Below are 25,371 nucleotides of genomic sequence, written 5' to 3' on the forward strand. Positions count from 1 at the left end.
CCTCAAGGCTATTGGCCAGGAACACCCAAGGGAGGTGCACACAGTCTCAATAAGAATCCGGAGTGGCTGGCACTGCCCCCCTATGCACACAGCCAGGAAGTGTACACAGAGCAAGCCACCATGAAGCACATGGCATGGAGCCGGCAGCAGACAGACCTCACAGCATGGCACTAGGTGAGTGAGTTGATGTAACAGGCAGGTGGGGAATGGAAGGCCATGCAGTGATGCCGGCAGGGTTGTTACAGTTAGTTTCACAGGCGGGCTACTCTGCTGACGTGCAGACACTGCTCGTAGGCCCAATACTATTAACTGGATTAGATGCAGTAAAAATTGAGATACACAGGCGGTATAGTTAGTTTCACAGGCGGGCTACTCTGCTGACGTGTAGACAGTGCTCCTAGGCCCAAAACTATTAACTGGATTAGATGCAGTAAAAATTGAGATACACAGGCAGTGTAGCTAGCTTGACAGGCGGGCTACTCAGATGACTAACAGACAATGCTACTAGCCCAAAAGGATTGGCTGAGCTAGATTACACCAAATGCTGTGACAAACACTTGCACAGCACTGGCACAGACCTGCCTGGCAAACAGTGCTAGGAACTGCTGTAGCTTACCCTGAAAAGGGCTGATATTACAACTAGTCCCGACTCCCTAAACCTATCTCTCTGAAAATTCGCTCCAAAAAAACACTCTTAGACTGTATAGCGCCCACAGCAGCAGCGGTGCCGTCTAACACTAAGCTGCAGCAGTGAGGAAATGGTGGCAACAGGGTAAATGGCTGGTTCTTATAGGGCAAGGTCATGTGACATACACAGCCAATGACACATGCCCTTGCTTGTGTGCATCACATGCACATTGCTGTGTGTGTGCACTGCTGATAGGCTGAGAGACTGCACCGCCCCACTGTAAATGCGGGATAGAGAAAAAAAATGGAGATCGGCGTTATTTCAGCACTGATCTATCCCCCGCCCACTATACACTGAAACAGTCTATTAACAATTATAAACCGTTTCAATGTGCAAATCAAGTTAGGCTTTTGGTGAACGAACAGTTATCGAACAGCCGAATTTTAAGCAAATTTTTCGAGTTTGTCGAACGACTCGAACACCGACCAAAACAACTCGAATTTGAAATTGGCTAACAGTTCGATTCGAACACCGCTCATCTCTATCCATAAATGTAGTGCTTGGTTTACCAACATATTGCTTCCAAAGGTTTGCAACTTATTAGGGTATGTGTCCACGTTCAGGATTGCATCAGGATTTGGTCAGGATTTTATGCAGGTAAAATCCTGACCAAATCTGCACCTGAGGTCACTGGCAGGTCACCTGCGCTGTCCTTGCGTTTTTTCTGCAATGTAAGGAAATGCTGCGTTCTTAAAAGACGCACCGCATGTGCGTTTTCGCGGGTATGCCGCATGTGTCTTTTAATGCATAGTGGAGACGGGATTTCATGAAATCCCCTCCACTATGCTGTAACATCTGGATGCTGCGTTTTTGACACTGTGGCACAACGCAGCGTCAAAAACGCAGCGTTTCCTGAACGTGGAAACATACCCTAAATGTCTGGATTCACTCATTCAGCAGCACATGGACCCATAGAGTTTCTTGGATCTATACTCATATCCATGAAAATCACAGATCTGTATGTGAGATTCCTGAGACTGAGAGCAGGTCCTATTTTGATCTGTTTCCATATCAGAATTGGCCATACACTGTGTGCACAATTATTAGGCAATTTGTATTTTTGTTGATTAATTTTATTGATGAATAACTACAGTGCTGTCAGTTAATCCAAAAGGTTAATAAATCTGGAACCTGAATATATAAGCAAGTCCAAATACATTTTGTCTTTCTTAGGAGAATATCTGTGTGAAGAATTATTATGCAACTGCATGAAAAATGTAAATTTTCCCATCTCAATTGCTTGTTTATTTTCATCTTACATATATTTATATGTTTTTTTGCACGTATATTTTTTGCAGGGTGCAGCTGGGCCCAAATTGTTCTGTACACTGTGGCCTCTGTTCGCACGGGATGCATTTTAGCACTGGGCAGCCCGCCATATGGCGTCATTAATAGGCTGTAGCCAGACGCTTTGTATTCCTTGTGTGAACACGCCACATACAGAGTATTTTATCTTAGTGCATTGGTGTACCACACGGCCAAACCCTTATTGAAGGATGGCTGTTTCATTAGGTATTGCACCTGTGCACTTGCTATTTTGTTTGGGTCCGCTGCACCCTGCTTGTGCATTTGTATTGAGGCCTATTTAGACAGGTAAGCATCTTTGCCTGTTTTTTGGTGTTTTTTCTTGAATGTGTCTTTTAATGCATAGTGGAGACGGGATTTCATGAAATCCCCTCCACTATGCTGTAACATCTGGATGCTGCGTTTTTGACACTGTGGCACAACGCAGCGTCAAAAACGCAGCGTTTCCTGAACGTGGAAACATACTCTAAATGTCTGGATTCACTCATTCAGCAGCACATGGACCCATAGAGTTTCTTGGATCTATACTCATATCCATGAAAATCACAGATCTGTATGTGAGATTCCTGAGACTGAGAGCAGGTCCTATTTTGATCTATGTTTCCAGATCAGAATTGGCCATACACTGTGTGCACAATTATTAGGCAATTTGTATTTTTGTTGATTAATTTTATTGATGAATAACTACAGTGCTGTCAGTTAATCCAAAAGGTTAATAAATCTGGAACCTGAATATATAAGAAAGTCCAAATACATTTTGTCTTTCTTAGGAGAATATCTGTGTGAAGAATTATTATGCAACTGCATGAAAAATGTAAATTTTCCCATCTCAATTGCTTGTTTATTTTCATCTGTTAAAGTAGGGTTATAACCAAACAACTCAATATGTCCAAAAATACATTTCTGACATCTCAAAAAAATAAAATCACTGACCAATATAGCCACCCTTCTTTTCAATAACAGTCATAAGCAGTCCATCCATGGAGTCTGTCAGTTTCTTAATCTGTTAACAATCCACTTTTTGTTTCGGCACCAACCACAGCTTCCCAGACACTATTCAGAGAGGTGTACGGTTTTCCTTCACCATAACGCTCCTTGTTACGATGAGTCCAAAAGGGGAAATGTCTTTATTATTTAATCTTTAAGGCCTTTACTGGCTAGCTAAGCACTCAATAACTTTGATTCATGCAACGGAGCATTGTCCTTCATAAAGATCATGGTTTTATTGAAGGATGCAGGCTTTTTCCCGTACCATTGCTTGAAGAAAGGGTCTTCTGAAAACTGGCAGTAGGTTTAGGAGTTGATTTTGAGTCCATCTGCTGGCAACTGGGTTGAAGTGGAGATCTGTGCTCATTACTGATCCAGCCACTGAACTTTTGGTGTTTCTGTGATCACACCCCAATATCTTAACTATTTCAAGAGTGCTGCATCGTTCTGTAAGACTGTTAACAATTTTTTACTTTTCAGATTTCGTTAAATATCTTTTTTGCCCCTTTTGACTGAGCAAACCAAGCTGCCTAATAATTCTGCACATCCTGTTAAAGGGTGGTGTTATCCTTAGGCCACACCGTCCTTTATTAGGCCTCTTTCACATGTCAGTGTGTCCATTATGTTTGGTGACAGTTTTCACTTGTACCGGAGACACTGACACACATAGACACATTCAAATGAATGGGTCTGTGCACATATTTGAGTTTTTTCACAGACCGTGTGTCCGAGTGACCCACACTTCTATATGTCCGTTTTATACATGTGCACGCGGAGAACACAAATTGACATGATCCGTGTGACACACATCGGCAATGGGGAAGAAGTGCTACAGTAAGAGCTGTTCTTCGGTGCCAGGTGTTGAAGATGGCCCTCATCATTCTCCCCTGCTCTGCCGGCGATCGGCGTGAGCAAAGGAGAATGATGAGAGTTATACTAAAGTGAGAACGATGATAGCAGGTGGGGGCTTTTGGGACTCTTACTCCCATCATCGGAAGCCTGCTGCCGCTAATAACAGTGACAGCAGGATCGGATGATCTGGATATTAATCAGCCGCCGCCGCCTGCGATATAACGAAATAAATGAATGAAAAACCCGGCATGGGTTCCCCCTTATTTCCACTGGTCAATGATGTTGCGCTCACAGCAGCTAATTCACCAGTGGTTCTCAGCCTGGACGGTTGCATGTTGGCACCATCCAGGTTGAAATCTAGCCCCCAGACATGGATTACAGGGTGGGACATAACGACTGCCAGGTATGGTATATTGTTGTTTTTTTATTTTACTTTTATTACAGGAGATCGGGGGCTTTGGTGGACTTAGGCGAGGTTATAAGTATGGTTTAATTGAGATTATTAAAGGAGTTTGTGTCATTTTTTCAATTAAAGGATTTTATTCTGTCTGTGTCTTCATTCTTCTTATAGACACCTCTCCATTACTAAGCCGTTAGCTTGATGTCACAAAGGGGACATCAACCCCACAAATATTAACCCCACTTGCCACCGCTACAGGGCAAGTGAGAAGAGTCGGGCAAAGTGCCAGAATTGGCTCATCTAATAGATGTGCCTTTTCTGGGCAGCTGCAGCCTGCTGTTTTTAGGCTGGGGGCCTGTATCAATGGCCCCTTACCAGCCTGAGAATACCAGCCCCCAGCTGTGAGCTTTAGCAAGGCTAGTTGTCAAAAATGAGGGGGACCCCATGCCGTTTTTTAATTATTTATTTAAATAATTTTTAAAAACAGCATGGAGACATCTCTATTCTTGATAACCAACCTTTCTAAAGATGACAGGCGAGGGTTACAGCCCCAGCTGTGAGATTTGCCTGGTTGGTTCAAGAAAATAGGGGGGAACCTACGCCGGGTTTTTCATTCATTTATTTTGTTATATCGCAGGCGGCAGCTGAGGAATACCCCAATCATCCAATCCTGCTGTCACTGTTATTAGGGGAAGCAGGTGTCAGATGATGGGAGAAAGAGTCTCAAAAGCCCCCACCTGCTGTCATCGTTCTGACTTTAATATAACTCTCATCATTCTCCTTTGCTCGCGCCGATGGCCGGCAGAGCAGGGGAGAATGATGAGAGCCGTCTTCAGCACCTGCCGCTGGGGAACAGCGCTTACTGTAGCTCTTCTTCCTCGGCTGCCATCTGTGTAGTACTGATGCGGCACCCGGTTACCACACGTGCGCTGCAAGTATTACACACATGGACATGGATATCTCCCGTACCGTTTTTTCCGGTACCAGAAATATCAGGACGTGTGAAACCGGCCTTACACAAATACCCATCACCTGATCTGCTTTGTTCAATAAGCATTCAAGTTTACATAGCTTGGAGTTCAAAAATATGTATGAAAAAGATTATATGGAGAATATAATCATTTGCCTAATAATTGTGCACACAGTGTAAAAGTCTACGGGGATCAGTGAAACAAGGATGAAAGTTGGAAGGATGCCAATTTACATCCTTTGCTCATCAAACTATTGCTCATTTATCAATTTTAATAATAACGTGACCTTAGAGGGGGTGTTTTATTAGTTTGAGAACAAAGACACTCCTTCAATGAAAATAACGGATGAGATAAAAACAGATGCCCATGGAGGCAATATGAATAACAGATGAGTCCTTTTCTCATAAATGGTAAAATTCACCCTTTTGTGTGAATGTAGCCTTTCTTGCGAGTAAATATATTATATGCCATTTTTTAAAGGAAAACAATTGATAACTGAATGAAAATATCTGTGAATATATCATATCAATAGTAACAGGATAACGAATCATCTCTATATAGTAACTTTATTGTAAAAGTTCTATAAATCATCTTCTAATGCTACCGTAAGACACCTCTAATACGTAAGAGTGCCGAGCATGTGGTAAGCACCAGTGTGTGGCAGTGATAAGAGAGCAGAGACTCTCCCTAGCGTGCCTGGCTGCATAGCTATAACTCAGGTGGTCTGCTACTTCTGTGTAAATTAATTGGCCAGTTCATGCATATCCTAATCCAACAATAGGAAGCTTAGTTCATTGGTGTCTGCTCCTAGAGCTGTGATAAAGGTTTGTCAAGGTATGTTAAAATGTGCGAAATTGGACTTAAAACTGAGAGTTTAATCCTCTTAAGCAAAAGTACAATGCTGTTCCAGGTAAACTTTCTTAATAGTTTGTTATGATTATAATCCCTACCTTGCTGTACTAAGAGAAATCCACAAAAGAATCATTAAAGTTTTATTTGCAAAATGCCAATAAATACCACAGCTACTTAAGGTCATTATATGGAGGGAGACGCTGAGCATCACACTGGCGCACCTTGCTTTGTTATAGTAGAGACCCTCACATGAAGGGTTTGCATTATGTTCCATAATCCCTTCATAGCCGACAAATTGACCTAGAATGATATGTCAAGTGTTGCTGGATACCTGAGCAGACAATATAGTGTTTCAGTTTAAACAGATTACGCAGCCTTTGTCAAGTGTCACATTTCTTTTAGCTCTTTTACATGCAGTGGTTACTGTCGACCGGGTGAAGGTTGTTTATAAAATTTTGCTAATTTGGGTGAATCGCTCCTCTGACAATTTTTTTTTTCCGAAAGGTATTGATGTGTATGGCCTTACAATGTTTCCAATATAACACAGCTTTAACTGTTATTTTTGTTCTTTTTTAAATTTTTGACATGATTATTATTGTAGATTATCAGAATTTTTTTTAAATATTACAAATAGTATAGATCAAAAAAGTTTGCCAAAAATCTTAGAAAACCAGCGAACACCAAATAAAAGCTCAAACTATATTTCTTAGTAACAGTGTAATGGCTACTGAAGCAGGAGTAATGAAATTTAGAATTTAATTTTACTATTTGGAAAACAAAACAAAACAGGTATATAAAAACATAATAATACACCAACTCTGTTAATTGCCTTCTTTTTCTACAGAAATAAAAGATTAGTAAAGACAATAATAAATAGCAAGAACAGATTAGATAGCTAGAAGAACACATGACTTTTTTTTTATATTTCTGTTGTAACACTTTTATCTGGCAGGGCATCTGTGCCAGTAATACCATGTCTTTTTTCCCCCAATATTTTAAGATGTAATGATTACAGATTTAGATGTTGAAAGGGTGTAGACAATAAAGTTGCATCTTTGTTATGTTAACGAAGAAAATGTTAGCTGTAGAGTTTCTACTTTTGAAGACACAATGTAACTTTTACTATACAAGATCATCGTAAGAGAGGCACGGACATCATACGACGCAGAGCCCTGCATTGTTTAACCGCATGATAGGTTTTCACTAGTTTGTGTTCTTTCCTAAATTAAAAAAAAAACAAATACGGTAATATATTTTTTTTCACTTGCAGGCTTCACATTTAGCTTGTTTAATAGCCCAGGGTCCTTCTGCTTCTTTTCGGGTTTATTCCAGCTCTCTCGGCCCCTTTTTGCCAGCTAGACAATAAAGTAAAAAAAATGGGGCTTTTTTGTTTGCTTTAAAACAGAACTGATTATTTGTATTCTTTTAAAGCGCTCTGAATTGAGTCAAGGCGGCATTTATCCTTCCATGCCGCCTGAGCACAAGGAAAGGATTCACGCTGCTCTGGAGTGCCAGGGATAAAAAAAGAACGCTATTACAGTAATTATTTGTTATTATTTAATGTCTAGTCCGGGAGGCATTCTCCATCTTTGAATGTTTGACACATTTTGCGTGAACATCTGTTGTTGATTCATGTTTCTGGTGTTATTAATCTTCTTGTAGGTAAGCAGGTGATTCACCCAAGCCAGATTCCTATTGTCCAGGAGCAGTTTACTCCGAGTGCTGACAAAATAAAATGGGCCTACGAATTGATTTCTGCTTTTCAAGAACACCAGAGATTAGGAAAGGTAAAAAGAATATATATATATTTAGGCTTGAAAAAGGATCTTGCATCCGAAACGTCGCCACGCCATCCAGGCAATAAAGTCCACATTTCTTTTTATTTTTTGTGCTGCTTCACTTTTTTTTCTTCATATTGCTAGAAGTCATTGGACTACTGACTGGGGAAGCTTTGCACTTTATCAGGTACTTTGTAGATGCTGTTCCAATTTTTACACATATATATATATATATATATATATATATATATATATATATATATCTACATAACTTTGTAAATCTCCCCAGATCATTTGCGTGACACGAACACATGATCAATCATTTTTGTTTAGGATGTTACTAGAAGCTAAATAAAATCTTTTTTCATTATTATTTTTTGTTTAAGTCCATTCTTTTTTTTTTTGTGCTTGTTTTATTTTTTTTTTCTAATCCTTTTCATATGCCACTTGTTATTTCTCCTTCATTTTCTCTCTTTTTGCCTTCTTGGAAACTTTCCACGCGTCTTTAGTGCGGCTGCTTGCTTCTCAAGCAGAGAAAGCATGCATTCTGCTTACGTAAAATTATTAGTGTTCCCGGCTCATGAAATTGAAATCTACTCTGAAAGAAGAAAAGAACATTTGAGGCAGCTAGATACATTAATCCTGTGTTATGCCAGGTCAGGATTTGATGGCCGTATAATTCTTTTTAATTGTGATGATTAAGAAATAAGTCTAAGCAGAATAGCGATTTAAAGTCAGAGATTTAGATATATGCAACCAAGTAAATTAACACTGGAAAATGGTTGTTGCTAATTTAGTGCATCATTGAGCCTCACGTTTTCTGCACTGTGGGTTTCTGCTATGTAAATATTGCAGTGTTGAAGCACAATCTGTCGCCACTTTGTGCCAGTAATACTTAAATTAGGAGTCGCCCGAAGGAAGGTTTTATGCCAATTTTAGCATCGTCTGCTAATTATCTCTTAGTTTATTTGATATAATCTAGTTTGCTTCCCTTTATGAAAAACTAGGAGAATGCCATGTTTTAATGCACTACAATCCACATCATAGTGTATCTTACTTCATACCTTAAATCGTTAAACAGAAATTGCTAGTAAATGTGGATCATCATGCTGTGTATAGTAATTAGTTGCATATGGGGTCTGATTTCAAAAGAGAATGTACTCAAAAGACTATCCACTTGTACCAGATAACAATTTAGGTTTTCACAAGCTTAAATGTACTTTTTTTTTTATTTTACAATTTTCTATCATTTCCGAAGAATCACAATTTAGACCACATCGGTAATTTCCTTTCGCACAATACGACAACTCTTTGTATCTACAGTAATGGGTTTCTATAAAAATAGGAATACACCGCTGTATGCACTCCAGCTAGGCTGCCTGAGCTCGTGAAAGAGACTGGCTAAGTATGCCAATCAAGGCAATGTATTTAGCCCATATTGGTTGCCGGCGGACTGTCATGTAAGGAGCGCTCTTGGGGGCATAGGGGGCTATTATTAAGATATACCTGTTATTTACAGTATAATATTAAAAATCCCATAAAACATGCAAACCTGGATAGATTTCCATATTCCCGAGATGTCTTTATCCAGGTAAATTGTCTCTGTGGTGTTTGGCATACAAAGCCCGGTGATCACAGGTCTGCGGTAAACGTCAATCGTTTGCTTTCCATATCAATCACTATGTTGTGTTTAAGGTGAAGATAAGACATTACAATGTTATTTTATATATTTTTCTCCATTGGACAACTAATCCTCACAGAGTAATAGTAGGCACTGTCCTATGTGTAAAGGTGACAAATATATATTTTTCTACAATATCATATCAGAAGAAAAAGATATGGAAAGGATACAAATAGACAAATAATTTGTTCAAACAGACACTCAAAATTTTAAGGTATGTTTTGGAAAATGTCAGCAATTCTTCTAGAATCTGCAGCAACAGCTACAGCAGCAAATCGACACCAATTTTACTTCTGATTTTTCTCAATATTTGCCTCTGCAGATAGTTCTAAACAAAATATGTATACTTGATTCTCACATCCTAGCTCTTTTAAAGCTTCATTGCCTGACCTTCTGCTGGTCTCTGTACAGACCAGCCTCCTGTAATGTTGTCCCATTTCATGCAACCGCTGCGGACAATTACAGGTTGCAGCTGTCACATGGGGTTGAATAGAGACCAGCAGAAAACTAGGCCAGGGCACCACTGAAATGTCAGGGTAAGTGAAAATAGTTTTTTTTTTTTCTTTTCATATAGACGTTGCAGATTTGCTGCAGATCTGAGCGTAATATGTCCCTAAATTCACAGTAAATGGGAATAGTTGCAGATTTTGACTTCCCTTTAAACTTAGTATGGAACATTACCAACAAATCTGCCACATAAATTCACATGGATTGAAAATCCGCAACGTTGGTCAGTTTCCGCCTGCATGGCATCTTGATTTTGTTATTCGTCATGCAGACGAGATTTGGGAAAATCCAGTTGAAAAGTTCCATAGTGTTTCCACCTTGTGTTACCATACCCTAAAACATGTGTCTAAACTTTTTTTTTTTTTTTTTTCAATCTGACCCTAAGAGATAGGTAGAAAAAAGGGGAACAGGCGCCGCACATGATCTAAGTGTAGTAAAAACTGTTTCTAAATTGCATGCTATAATATTTGCACTCACCAGAAACAGGCGAAATGAGGCATAAACAGGATCCCACCGGAATCCCGATGAGGCGGACTGCAGCTCGACCAGCTGGGCTCACGGGAGGCTTCAGACAACCGTGGTGAAAGCAATCGATAGACAGAGAAATGCCCAGATAGTTGTCGGCGCTTCCATCACAAGATTCTCATGGAAATCAAATATTATCGTTTATTTAGGAGTTACAGGATTAAACAATGCCATTCAACTCCAACATCCCAGAGTCTTCTTCAGGTTATTTAAAATATATGTATGTCACATATAAAAAAGTGTACCACATTTGCTTTATATATACTTTGCTTCACAAGAAACCAAAGGATCAATAGACTGAGAAATACCCAGATAGTCGTCGGCGCTTCCGCCAACAACGTTTAACCTGCGAAAGTACTTTTGTAATTTATGTAGTCATCTGTTCATTTTGCTCAATATGTCGGTCGTACGACCCAAATGCTAAGGCTGCCGTCAATCTAGCAGTATTTGGTCAGTATTTTACATCAGTATTTGTAAGCCAAAACCAGGAGTGGAACAATTAGCGGAAAAGTATAATAGAAACATATGCACCACTTCTGCATTTATCACCCACTCTTGGTTTTGGCTTACAGATACTGATGTAAAATACTGACCAAATACTGCTGGTGTGACGGCAGCCTTAGAGCTAGAATGAATGGTCATCACCATAATACTAAAATTGGTTTTGTCCAACACAGTTTATCTAGACATTTATTCATTAAACATCAAAAAACATTTAATATCACAGTCATTCCTCTAAAATCCATCCCTGAAAATGTATTGAATCGCAATCAAGTGCTGAATAGGAAAGAATCTTTTTGGATTTACCAACTCCAGACTTTATTTCCCAATGGTCTGAATGATGTGGTTGAAAAAGTTTGATTAATAATTCCAACTGGATCATGCATTGTTGTTGAATTTTAGGGGAAAAAAAGGAAAAAGGAAATAAAAAAAGGAAAAAAAAAAGATTTAAATTTTTGGGGATTTTTTTTTTTTAAATGGAGTATTAGCCTCCCTTTCATCTGGTTGGGTGTGGCTATAGAGCTCCCTCAACATTCTGCTCCTTTGGTTTCTTGTAAAGCAAGGTATATATATAAAGAGAATGTGGTACACTTTTTTATATATGATATGTATTTTAAATAACCTGAAGAAGACTCTGGGATGTTGGAGTCGAATAGCATTGTTTTATCCTGTAACTCCTAAATAAATGATCATATTTGATTTCCACGAGAACCTTGTGACGGAAGCGCCGACAACTATCTGGGTATTTCTCTGTTTATTTTTATTTTTCTAAGAGGTTGCCATTTTTTAAAAAAATGTCACATGATGGTCTGCAAATATGAATAACCATACCTAGCAGACCACTGCAGTTACTCAATATTAGTGCCAATGTCTCCACCAGTCTCCTTGCTTCTGCATCCAAAGTCAACACTGCAGGCACAGATTGGCTGCAGCGTCACATGCCATCCAAAGTAGAGGGAAAAGCAAGATGTCAGGATCTTCCAACACATGACAGAATAAAGAGACCGGCAGCAGAAATAGCAGTAGTATCAAGGGACAGCGATAGTGTGGTTGGTGAGTAATTTTTTTTTTCCATAGGCCTATTAGAAAAGATCTGAGGTCAACCACTTTGAGCAACTTTGCAAAGTGTCTTGATCTGTTTCCCTGGCTACTGGAAAGAGATGATGTATGCAGTCTGACCTTGGATTCATGTGTTTAGTCCTTCACTTCTAACTTCACTCTATGGACGTAAATTAGCAAGAACACAGACAGAAAAGAGCAACACATGGCTGCAGAATTAAAAAATATATACATTTTTAGGCATGGATGTTTTTAAGATGACCATCACTCTGTATCAGTCTGTCATTGTTAGTTTATTTACTGTATGTGATATTTGTAACTTGTATGTAACCCCTTCTCATGTACAGCACCATGGAATCAATGGTGCTATATAAATAAATAATAATAATAATAATAATAATATAATCAAGATCAGTGGATCCAACATTGGCTGCTCCAGATGTCTGCAGCAGCAGTGGAAATGATGTCTGTACTATCTGGATTTTATCAGGACCGCTGAAGCCTGTGAATAGCTGCAGCGGTCAGCTGACTAAACATCTGATGTGCAATTGTATTTGCTCACTACTGCAGACAATCACAGGTTTCAGTGGTCCTGTTGATATGCATACAGTATTGAGAGCATTTTTGGAGCTGGCGTAGACCTCCAAAGTTGGTTGTGCTGGATCCACTGGGGTAATGGTAGGTGAGTAAGCCTCTGTTTGATATTTTGACAACATCCCTTTCTACAAAAAAAATGTCATTGTCGAACAATCAATTTAAACATGGAAACATAGTAGCAAAGAAGACACGCAGACAAATGATAAGAAAAATCACTTCATCTGGTTTAGAAAGATACAAGTTATGGAAAAAAGGGACAAATCCTTTAAAAATAATTCTTAAATACTGTTAGTGTATTATGGTGAGCTAAGATAAGTATGTACTCGATTAACAGGTCTCTCCTGTCTCTTAAGGTACCTTCACACTGAACAATTTAACAACGATATCGCTAGCGATCCGTGACGTTGCAGCGTCCTGGATAGCGATATCGTTGTGTTTGACACTCAGCAGCGATCAGGATCTTGCTGTGACATCGTTGGTCGGAGCAGAAAGGCCAGAACTTTATTTCGTCGCTGGATCTCCCGCAGACATCGCTGAATCGGCGTGTGTGACGCCGATTCAGCGATCTCTTCACTGGTAACCAGGGTAAACATCGGGTTACTAAGCGCAGGGCTGCGCTTAGTAACCCGATGTTTACCCTGGTTACCATTGTAAATGTAAAAAAAAAAAAAACAGTACATACTTACATTCCGGTGTCTGTCCCCTCGCCGTCAGCTTCCCGCACTGACTGTGAGCGCCGGCCGGCCGTAAAGCACAGCGGTGACATCACCGCCACGGCCGGGGGACAGACACCGGAATGTAAGTATGTAGTGTTTGGGTTTTTTTTACATTTACAATGGTAACCAGGGTAAACATAGGGTTACTAAGCGCGGCCCTGCGCTTAGTAACCCGATGTTTACCCTGGTTACCAGGGGACTTCGGTATCGTTGGTCACTGGAGAGCTGTCTGTGTGACAGCTCTCCAGCGACCACACAGCGACGAAACAACGACGCTGCAGCGATCGGCATCGTTGCCTATATCGCTGCAGCGTGGCTTAATGTGACGGTACCTTTAGTAATGTGACCCAAGTGTAGCGCTAACCACTGAGACCCTCTTGCTTTGCTTTGTGTTTGCCAATCTTAGAAATTAAGATCTATTTATGCTATCTAGCTCCAATGTTTTTATTTGGATTGTGTATATTTTCTTAACAGACTTTAAGTTTTTAGTGTGAATTCATGGAAATAGTGAAAGTATAGGGTGAACATTATTAATTATTTTTTTTCATATTCAAGGTTCATTCACATTTCTTTTTAAAGCTTATTTCTTCTCCATGAAAAATATAGCCTATGGTCAGAAATTACATGCATTTTTGGTGCATTTTTATGCGGTTTTCATGCATTATCGTTATGCATTTTGGTGCTATCCAATTTTGATCTCCAGTGAAGACTTTGAAAGAATTGAAATGCCTTGTTTTTTTAATATGCACAAGTCAGAAAATGGAACAAAAAAATCCACGTGTGAATGAAATGTTAGAAATCTCATTCATTTTACTGTTACTTTAAAATTCTGCACGAAAAAAGTGAGAAAAAGCTAACTGTGAACAAACCCTTAGAACGTTTAGAGTCCAACCAGACAAGCCTAAAGGTACCGTCACACTTAGCGACGCTGCAGCGATACCGACAACGATCCGGATCGCTGCAGCGTCGCTGTTTGGTCGCTGGAGAGCTGTCACACAGACAGCTCTCCAGCGACCAACGATCCCGAGGTCCCCGGTAACCAGGGTAAACATCGGGTAACTAAGCGCAGGGCCGCGCTTAGTAACCCGATGTTTACCCTGGTTACCAGCGTAAAAAAACAAACACTACATACTTACATTCAGCTGTCTGTCCCTTGCCGTCTGGTTCCTGCACTGCCTGCTGGCCGTAAAGTGAAAGTGAAAGCACAGCACAGCGGTGAGTCACACAGCGGTGACTCACCGCTGTGGCTGTGCTCTGCTTTCACTACGGCCAGCAGTCAGTGCAGGAACCAGACAGCAAGGGACAGACAGCTGAATGTAAGTATGTACTGTTTGTTTTTTTACGCTGGTAACCAGGGTAAACAGCGGGTTACTAAGCGCGGCCCTGCGCTTAGTTACCCGATGTTTACCCTGGTTACCAGTGAAGACATCGCTGAATCGGTGTCACACACGCCGATTCAGCGATGTCTACGGGGAGTCCAGCGACGAAATACAGTTCTGGACTTTCTTCCCCGATCAGCGATCTCCCAGCAGGGGCCTGATCGCTGCTGCCTCTCACACTGGACGATATCGCTAGCGAGGACGCTGCAACGTCACGGATCGCTAGCGATATCGTCTAGTGTGACAGTACCTTAAAACAGCAATATTTTACACTTCAAAGTGGAGTGCCGTCTTTCAAAGCTGAGATGGATCTAATTGGCTTTAACCTTGTCAAAGCAGTACATGATTGGTGGTCTCTGCTAACAGCCATCCATATGTCACACATTTTGGCACTGTATGCCTTACTCCTTTCATTATTATCTTTATTATTACTACTAAGTGCCAAGTTGATTTGGCAACCATATGAATATTTTTTTCAGAATGTCTTGGTGTCTGCTTGGTCTTGAGGCTCCTCCATCTGTAGCTCTTCCTCCTCGCATATAGTGTGTCTGGGAAACTCGGGCTCTTGCACAATATCCTTGTATTGCCTTTGTTTTTGTTTTTTGATGCTTTTTTAAGTTTTATTTTTCTTATGATCACTTGGTTGTTTTGATTTCTTTAAGTAGAAATTTTATTGAAGTTTGAAGACCGCAAAATTTAGAGCAAAATATTTGATTGGCACATTCCCCTGTAACAATAAAAAATGCAAAACTTATACCCACATATTACCAACAAATATAGTCCGTGTACCAAACACAAATCAGGACTATAAGGTCATGGGTTCCTTTTTTTGTTTTTTTGTACATCCTCCAATGTGGTGTACGTCAGGAGTGTCAAACTGCATTCCTCGAGGGCTGCAAACAGGTCATGTTTTCAGGATTTCCTTGTACTGCACAGGTGATAATTTAATCACCTACACAAATAATGAGTTGGTGATTAAATTATCACCTGTGCAGTACAAGAAAATCCTGAAAACTTGACCTGTTTGCAGCCCTCGAGGAATGCAGTTTGACACTCCTGGTGTACGTGATACAATGTACGAGGTGCCCTGGAAGTATCTATATTGGGGAAACTATGCAAAGACTACAAACTAGGATGAATCTACACAGACACACAATCAGGAATGAAGTGGACACACCTGTGGGAAAACATGTCTCTGGACTTGGACACAGTATGACAGATTTAAAAGTCTTAATACTAAAAGGTAATTTTAAGGACCACAGGGAAAGAAAAATTTGGGAGTACAAACTAATGAATATGTTTAATACGTTGACACTAGGACTCAATTTAACACCTGGCTTTATGAGTCACTACATGGATACAATTCTCACCTCCACCTGAGGGACTCCAGATAAGTAAGGGTATCGTCACACTAAGCAACGCTGCAGCGATACCGACAACGATGTCGATCGCTGCAGCGTCGCTGTTTGGTCGCTGGAGAGCTGTCACACAGACAGCTCTCCAGCGACCAACGATCCCGAGGTCCCCGGTAACCAGGGTAAACATCGGGTTACTAAGCGCAGGGCCGCGCTTAGTAACCCGATGTTTACCATGGTTACCAGCGTAAACGTTAAAAAAACAAACACTACATACTTACCTTCTGCTGTCTGTCCTCCGGCGCTCTGCTTTCCTCTGCACTGTCAGCACCGGTCAGCCAGAAAGCAGAGCGGTGACATAACTGCTGTGCTTTCCGGCTGGCCGGCGCTGACACAGGATGCAGGAGGAGTGCAGAGAAGCACAGCGCCGGGGACAGACAGCTGAAGGTAAGTATGTAGTGTTTGTTTTTTTAATGTTTACGCTGGTAACCAGGGTAAACATCGGGTTACTAAGCGTGGCCCTGCGCTTAGTAACCCGATATTTACCCTTGTTACCAGTGAAGACATCGCTGGATCGGCGTCACACAAGCCGATCCAGCGATGTCAGCGGGAGATCCAGCGACAAAATAAAGTTCTGGACTTTCCTCAGCGACCAACGATCTCCCAGCAGGGGCCTGATCGTTGGTCACTGTCACACATAACGATTTCCTTAACGATATCGTTGCTACGTCACAAAAAGCAACGATATCGTTAACGATATCGTTATGTGTGACGGTACCTTAAGAACATTATTCCCACTGCCTCTCCATTTGTAAGAAAATGCCTAATTTGATTACCTTGGCTTATCTATGGACTCATCACACTTCCCACCCCCTAACAAATGTCCTCCTGTACTATTCTTTAAATGTTGTGCTTTGTTCTTATTAATCTATTTGTAATCTTACCTGAAGAAGGAGCCTATGTGCTCTGAAAGCTTGCAAACATATTTTCTGGTTAGCCAATAAAGGTATCACTCCTAGAATACTTCTGTCATCATTGGGCAGAAAAGTATTCACATTGATTGCAGTGATGAAATTGACCTCAAATGAAAATCTTGAATTATTTTTTTCTGAAGTTTAGAAAATCAAATAGGCAGGTACCAACTATATTTCAAGCTGTAAATGGTCAAAGTCGTAGGCCAATATACGCCATTAGATTTTTTTTTAATTAAATATAGAAGCTTCTGTGATAATGGATGCTGTAGGGTTAATAAGAGAATGACAGGTCTATTGTATTGTACTGAGCCTAAATAAGTAGCCGTTCATGGAAACAACAGCAAATTTGAGAGTGTTCTATGTATTGAAAAACCCAGTATGCAATGCTAGTCATTAATATAATCATTTTTCATCCAATGATTGGTAGGCAGTGAGCTGCAATACACATGAAATTAAAGGCAGACGGCCCACAGATTATTATTATTATTATTATTTATTTATATAGCACCATTAATTCCATGGTGCTGTACATGAGAAGGGGTTACATCAAAAAAAAAATATCACTTACAGTAAACAAAACTAACAATGACAGACTGGTACAGAGGGAAGAGGACCCTGCCCTTGTGGGCTTATATTCTACAGGATTATGAGGAAGGAGACAGTAGGTCGAGGGTTGCAGTAGCTCCAATGGTGTTGAGGTGGCCATGTGGTCATTACAGGTAGTAAGCTTCCTTGAAGAGGTGGGTTTTCAGGTTTCTTTTGAAGGATCCAAAAGTAGTGGATAACCGGATGTGTTGGGGCACTGAATTCCAGAGGATGGGTGATATTCGGGAGAAGTCTTGGAGGTGATTGAGTGAGGAGCGAATAAGCGTGGAGGAAAGGAGGAGGTCTTGGGAGGACCGGAGATTACATGAGGGAAGATATTGAGAGATTAGTGTGGAAATATATGGAGGAGAAAGGTTATGGATGGCTTTGTAGGTCAGTGTTAGTAAACTGGATACGCTGGGAAATTGGGAGCCAGTGAAGGGATTTGCAAAGAGGTGAAGCAGGAGTGTAGCGAGGAGAGAGATTAATTAGTCGGGTAGCAGAGTTAAGGATGGACTGGAGGGGTGCGAGAGTGTTAGAAGGTAACCTCTTATATGGCTGATTGTTTGTGTGAAGTATATTATACAGAGTCTTCTGTTACAATTAAATGGCCCGTACGCTCACAAACTTTTAGGAGAATTAGAGATGTACCAAGGAATAAAAAAAAATAATAATAATCAAATGATTTACATACAAACATATTGACATGTTCTGTTATTCGTGGAAGCCATCTTTGCAAAAGTGACAACTTGAAGTGGAGCCATATTGATTGTCACTTTTGAATGAGCTTCTTATAATTTGCTATTGATTGACTGTACTGACAAAATGACAGTTTTAGGCCACGTTCACACTAGCAGTATTTTGTCAGTATTTTACATCAGTATTTGTAAGCCAAAACCAGGAGTGGAGCAATCAGAGGAAAAGTATAATAGAAACATATGCACCACTTCTGCATTTATCACCCACTCCTGGTTTTGGCTTACAAATACTGATGTAAAATACTGACCAAATACTGACAGTGTGACGGCAGCCTTTGTAAGCCAAAACCAGGAGTGGAGCAATCAGAGGAAAAGTATAATAGAAACATATGCACCACTTCTGTATTTATCACCCACTCCTGGTTTTAGCTTATAAATGCTGATGTATAATACTGACCAAATACTGAACGTGTGAACATGGTCTTAACAATAAAAAATGTTAAATTGAAAGTGACAACCAATATGGCTTCACCTCCCATTGTTACTTGCTAAAGATGACTTTTTCTGTTGATTGAAATAAATGCAGACTTTTTGTAAATTAAACATAACACCAGAGATTTGAAGCCAAAAATAAATACATTTTATTTTACAGATAATAAAAAAGGCTACAAAGCCATAAAATGGCAACAGTTCATTAGTAGCAGTGCAGTACTGTGGAGTAAGAACAATGGGCGGTTTACATAAAAAATGTCATTAGTAATTTAATCAGTGATTTCATCAGTAATATTTAAACCCAACAAGATCAGTCTTATCAATCATAAGGTGCGCTATGCTAGGTGACCAAGAAACCTATGCCCTGACGCGCGTTTCACTTAATCCCTCTTGCTTCCTCAGGGATTAATCAATTAATTATTTTGTGTTGCTGATGGTGCTAATGGTAATTTTTACGAGAATGAGAGAGGCTTCATTAACTTGTTGTCGACCTTAACACTATCATGTACCTAGTGAGTTTGATATATAAAATGTTTCTGTAAGTAAAATAAAAAGTCATAATTAGCAAAGTTTGGCACTAAATAAGACATTTTACTTTTTTTCATTATTTTTTCATTATTTTTGCAAATCATTTTTTAATATAGTTTTAAATAAACAAGGAAGAAATAGTATTAAGATGAAATGTACCAAGCAACTTTTTTATTTCCAAATTCATGTTTATTTCTATGACACTGTTTTGAAGTTGTATTACTTCATAAGGGGGAATAATAATAAACAGCAATTCTGCCATAATTTCTTTATGCTATGTATTGTTTCACCGTGTGCCTTTCTGGAGAGATTTGTTTTTACCGAAAAAGCCAGTAAATGGAATAAATGCCCTGGATCAGAGTTCTGTAGAGATAACAAAAATACCTTTGATCCCGGCAAGTAGTACTGGGATACTGAACAGGGTTACGTTCACACCGCATGTGGGTGAACATGCTCGGTGTATGTGCCAGGAAAGGGTCCAGTACATAAGCTGACTATATCCATAGGCCCCTTTCACCCATTGTAAACCAAAAGTGTTCTTTTGGCCACCAGCAGGATGGCACAAGCTGATCTGTTTTTCTGTATAGGGAAGACGATTTTTGTGTTTTTTATATTTAGCTGAATTGAGTAGTAATCCATAAAATAGCTCAATGGCCAAGAATATCAGCGAACCGCTCCCCACAACTTTTATTGTTGATCACCCTCAAAATCCTCTCAAAAAACCTTGGCAACTGAAAAAAAATATTTTTTTTGTACACCTGTGTAATGATTCTGTCTGTAACGCTCATTTAAAGGGGTATATCCATCTCCAAGATTCTATGTGTTAATATGTAGTAGGTGTAATGATAATAATATTTAAAAAAAATACCTCCAGTTAGAAATATAGTATAGTTCTTCTGATTCGCCATGTCGTTTACCACATGTGCAGGGGATTGCAGTAGATTAGGATTCCATGGTTGTATCCAGTCATATAGTGACAGTTAGTGGGTTAGCTGTTAATGGCTGTAACCATGGATACCTACGCTACTGCAATGTCCTACACATGGGGTAAACGACATAGCAAATCAGAAGAACTGTACTACATTTCTAAATGAAGGCATTTGCCAATATTATTATTATTACATCTATTACATATTTCCTTGGAAAAAGGAATTTTTCTTTAAGTCTGCCGTAATTTGTACTAAGTGGGACTACAAGCTCTCCTTGAGGTTGCCAGTATTTTTCTGGCTTATTCATATGCCTTTGTCTCCTTTTTATGTAAAGCATTTTATAGTTTCTAGGGCAAAACATTATAGATCCAGAATTTAGAATAGGAACTGTTTTCTGTGTGTTTTCCATTGTACTAGCAAGTAATCTAATCTAGCCTGCTCGGAATGTATCTAGGTCATCATTTCATCATTTGATTCTTTTCTGGCTAAATTTTAGAGTGAATGGTTTTTCTAGCCAAAATATGTATTAGCTACTGTGCACACCTGCGTTCTCCCAGTAGGACGCTTGATGCTTGCTGAAAGAGAATTTGGAGATGGAGCTTTATAATATAGAGAGCTGTGCACATTCTCATCCTGGGTAATTGCATTTGAGTCAAGTTTAATTTTTGATATTCTTTAAGTATTTTTGGAGGAAAGTTGCTATTTATTTGAGTACACATGCAAACTAAAGTCACTTTATTGTGTGAGCGACTAATATTTTCTTTTCTTATTACACATTTTCACTCCATAAAACCATCTGAGCTGATCAATTCCATAGTTCAGTGAAATGACAAATGGACAATTTTGACATTCCCTTGGATGGCCAAATAAAACAAAATACTTGATCAAACACATTTCTGCAGGCTCGAGTACAGCCTGTTTCTGTGGATGGAAAGTTATTGCATAAATTTCGTAATAGACTCTAGTCCATATTTCACTTACTGCCCAGGAATGGTTTTCCTTGTATGTTTTTCTCTTAGCTACTCTTTGAGCCGGGGTGGACATATGATACAAAGTATCGCTCTCACTCTGAAAGCCAGAGGAGAATCTATAAGGCCACACGCTCACAATGAGGGTTTGGGGAGTTTTTACATCAGTATTTGGTCAGTATTTTACATCAGTATTTGGTCAGTATTTTACATCAGTATTTGTAAGACAAAACCAGGCAGGGCCGGCGTCAGCACCCGGCACAGCGGGCAAATGCCGGGGCCCTGGGGAGAGAGGGGGGCCCAGTCATGCTGTCATAGACACAGCTGGGAGAGCAGAGCAGGAGATAACATGCTCTTTCCGCCTTCAAAGTCACTGCTGGCTGCGTTCTCTTAACCCCTATGTGCCAGCTCTGACACAAGCATCTTATCACTCAGTGAGTGCAGCCAGGCAGGCACACATAGGGGTTAAGAGAAGGCAGCCAGCGTGACATTGTTTGTGGGGGGAGAGAGCACGTTCTCTGCTCTCCGCCCCTGGATGGCTGCCGTGCTGCTGAAGTTATGAGGCAGATTCAGGAGGAGCTCCTAGTCCTACCAGTGCATGAGTGAGTGGCGCTGCTATATACTATGTGGGCTGCGCTGCTATATACTACGTGGGCTGCTATATGCTACGTGGGCTGCTATATACTACATGGGCTGCTATATACTACGTGGGCAGTGTTATATACTACATGGCTGTGTTTATATGCGATCATGAATCGGGGTATGTGTAAAAGGGGGGGCCCACTGAGACTCTTTCGCCCGGGGCCCTCAAAAACCTGGAGCCGGCCCTGAAACCAGGAGTGGAACAATCAGAGGAAAAGTTTAATAGAAACACGTCACCACTTCTGTATTTATCACCCACTCCTGGTTTTGGCTTACAAATACTGAATTAAAATACTGACCAAGTACTGAATGTGTGAACGTGGTCTTAATCAGTTTTTAATTGTATAGCAAGTTTTTTGTTTATTTTTTTATTTACCGAAACATATAGTAGAATATAAGTAACCGTAACCATGATACCCCCTATCATTTGTAGAAAGTGGACCTGAGCAATGTTCCTTTTCAGCAGGATGATCCCAAACGCATCAGATAAATATTGCCTAAAAGATTTGAGCCATTGAACAGCCAGATACACAGAACCGCACATTGTCCTGGTGAATCCATTTTAAAACAAGGAGTTGCTTATGCAATAAAAATCAAATACCGTAACTAAACAACGCCACTAATCTGTGTAGGTATGTGGGAGATATTCAGATAGCTGAACGGGGTAAAGTAGCAATAGGGCGTATGCTATACTTGGCATGTAAACTAATGGCACAATATTGGTTAGTTACTAAGAGCTCAACAAAAAAAGGAAGATATCAACACAATAAATGGGTTTGGGTTTTTTAAATATGGAAAAGGGGGTATACAAGAAAAGAGGGACTATCAATAAATTTAAACAAAATGGCTCCATGGATTGATGAGTCAGGGCTAGCGTCTAGGGAACTGGTGAGGTATAGATTGGGATGGATAAGAAGAAAGATTCTTAGGTATCGGTACTATGCATATTTCAGGTGTAATAAGTTTGTATATATTGCAATGACACCCAAAGAAAGATGTTTCTTTGTTAGGTTTTCTCAATAAGGTGACGATTGTTTGTGTTCTTTCCTCCTTCCATCCCTTTCCCATCCTATATATATTTTTTATTATTATTCTGTACAGTTTTGATAATGTATTATTTAAAAAAAAACTGTTGAAAAATTTCAATAAAAAAGTTTATTGAAAAAAAAAAAATCAAATACCTTAACTTGGTGTAAAATAAAAAAAATAAACCAATGTATCATTTCAGATACACCGTACCCCAAACTATCCTGGTCAGTCAGTTTTCAAACAGTTGCTCAAAAAATAAAAATGATGAAAGTGACTAATTTCAGGTTTTAATAACTTATATGTAAGCAAATATCTAAAAGTGCACATTTTACAGGACTGGTACCCTAATATAGAAGACCACCAATACAGCATACAGTTCAATATTCATAGTTTGAAGACATTTTATCTTCCGTATCACCTAAACATTAGGTAAATGCATAGGATATGGTTACCTTCACCATGTAGTCAGTAACCCCTGTGCATTAAAGGGGTTGTTCACTATCAGGACAAACCCTTCTTGATCTAATTGTTTGGCCCCCATAAAATAATAAAGCCTATACTAACCTTCCATGCCACCACTGTTCCCATGGTGTTGGCACTCGCTCTTCCCGGGACTCTCTTGCGGCGTTGTGACAAGTGATGCCAGCAACCAATAGCTGCTCTTCTAAGGACAGAGATCCTGTCACAAGTTGGCTACTCAGCGAATGTAGACAGTGCAGAAGTGTGGTATAAAAATGGGGCATTGTGGCTGAGCTGTCAGTGTGCTGCTTACCAGTGATAGTCACGGTACCTCATAATAGTTACTGGACTCCCTTAAACAATCAAGCAGGGCTCACAAAAAGTCCTACCTCGTGTGCCAGATTTTAAATGAAAAGTGAACTCTGCTGAAATAAGTGACTTTAAATTTGGTGGTTGACTGAAAATTAAAACACAGACGTAAAGAAGGGAGGTTTGATGTAGACAGAAAAAAAGGCATGACTATGCAAATTTATAGACTAAAATCAATCTACTATCATAGAATTCTCTTTCTTTCTCCATTTAAGAGCCATTTCTTTTCTCCCTTTGCTTCCTAAACTCAGTGGGGGTTCTTTTGAAGAAAAAAAAATCCCTCTTGGTCAAAATAAGACTACCAGCAAAATGGGGTATCCTTTTTATGTTTATAGAGCGAGGTTAAAGAAGGAGGATTTTCAGTTCAGTGCTACACTGCTCAGTATTGCTGCATGTTGTCCTCACTACTACTGCTTCTGTCTGTGTGCTACATAGATGAAGAAGAGCAGAAATCTCTCTCTGAGTGGTGTGTAAGTGAGACATCATAGCAGCTAGCCTCTGCCTACTAGCCCAGAAATAAATGAAAATTACAGAACGAACCTGCAGAAGAAAACTGGTGAAAATACAGGATGCAAGTCACATAATGGCCAGAAATAAACATGACAGCTTAGTCTAAAAAGCTTTCTGAATTTACATATGCGCTTTTAACCCCTTTCCGACATGTGCGGTAATGCTACGCCAATGTCAGACTCCCTCTGTTTGATGTGGGCTCTGGCACTGAGCCCGTTCCTTTCCGGGCACATGACAGCTGATATATACAGCTGACATGTGCCTGCAACATCCACGGGTGGAATCGCAATCCATCCACATCTGTTAACTAGTTAAATGCCGCTGTCAATTTCTGACAGCATTTAACTCGTACTTCCGGCAAGTGCGCCAGAAATCCCGCCCATCGGTGACCTAGTCACGTGATTGTGGGTCACCGATGGGTTGGCATGACAACCAGAGGTCTTCAGCAGATCTCTATGGTTGTCATAGGCAGATTGTTATGAGCAAGTGAGCATTTCTGCTACATACAGGCGATCTGATCATTGCCTGTATGTAGCAGAGCCAATCGGATAAGTGCAGCTTCTAGTTTCCCATGGAAACTATTGAAGCATGCAAAATGTAAAAAAAAAAATATATATTTTAAAAAATATTAACCCCTTACCGGCATCGGACGTACTATACCGTCCGATGCCGGCTCCCCTGCTTTGATGCAGGGCTCCGCTGTGAGCCCGCACCAAAGCCGGGACATGTCAGCTGTTTTGAACAGCTGACATGTGCCCGTAATAGGCGCGGGCAGAATCGCGATCTGCCCGCACCTATTAACTAGTTAAATGCCGCTGTCAAACGCAGACAGCGGCATTTAACTACCGCTTCCGGCCGGGCGGCCGGAAATGACGTCATCGCCGACCCCCGTCACATGATCGGGGGTCGGCGATGCTTGTATATTGTAACCATAGAGGTCCTTGAGACCTCTATGGTTACTGATTGCCCGTCGCTGTGAGCGCCACCCTGTGGTCGGCGCTCACAGCACACGTGCAATTCTGCTACATAGCAGCG

General features: G+C 40.2%; 1 protein-coding gene across 1 annotated transcript in view; it reads left to right on the forward strand.

Moving 5' to 3' along the window:
* The window catches only part of CLYBL (citramalyl-CoA lyase), a 552,948-nt gene that overhangs the window by 508,014 nt on the left and 19,563 nt on the right, over nucleotides 1–25,371 (forward strand). The window contains exon 7 of the mRNA XM_069757968.1: nucleotides 7,718–7,842. Coding sequence (XP_069614069.1) covers nucleotides 7,718–7,842 — 125 coding nt within the window. The remainder of the gene's footprint in view (nucleotides 1–7,717; nucleotides 7,843–25,371) is intronic.

The sequence above is a fragment of the Ranitomeya imitator genome, chromosome 3, assembly GCF_032444005.1.
Source record: "Ranitomeya imitator isolate aRanImi1 chromosome 3, aRanImi1.pri, whole genome shotgun sequence".
NCBI classification, from domain to species: Eukaryota; Metazoa; Chordata; class Amphibia; order Anura; family Dendrobatidae; genus Ranitomeya; species Ranitomeya imitator.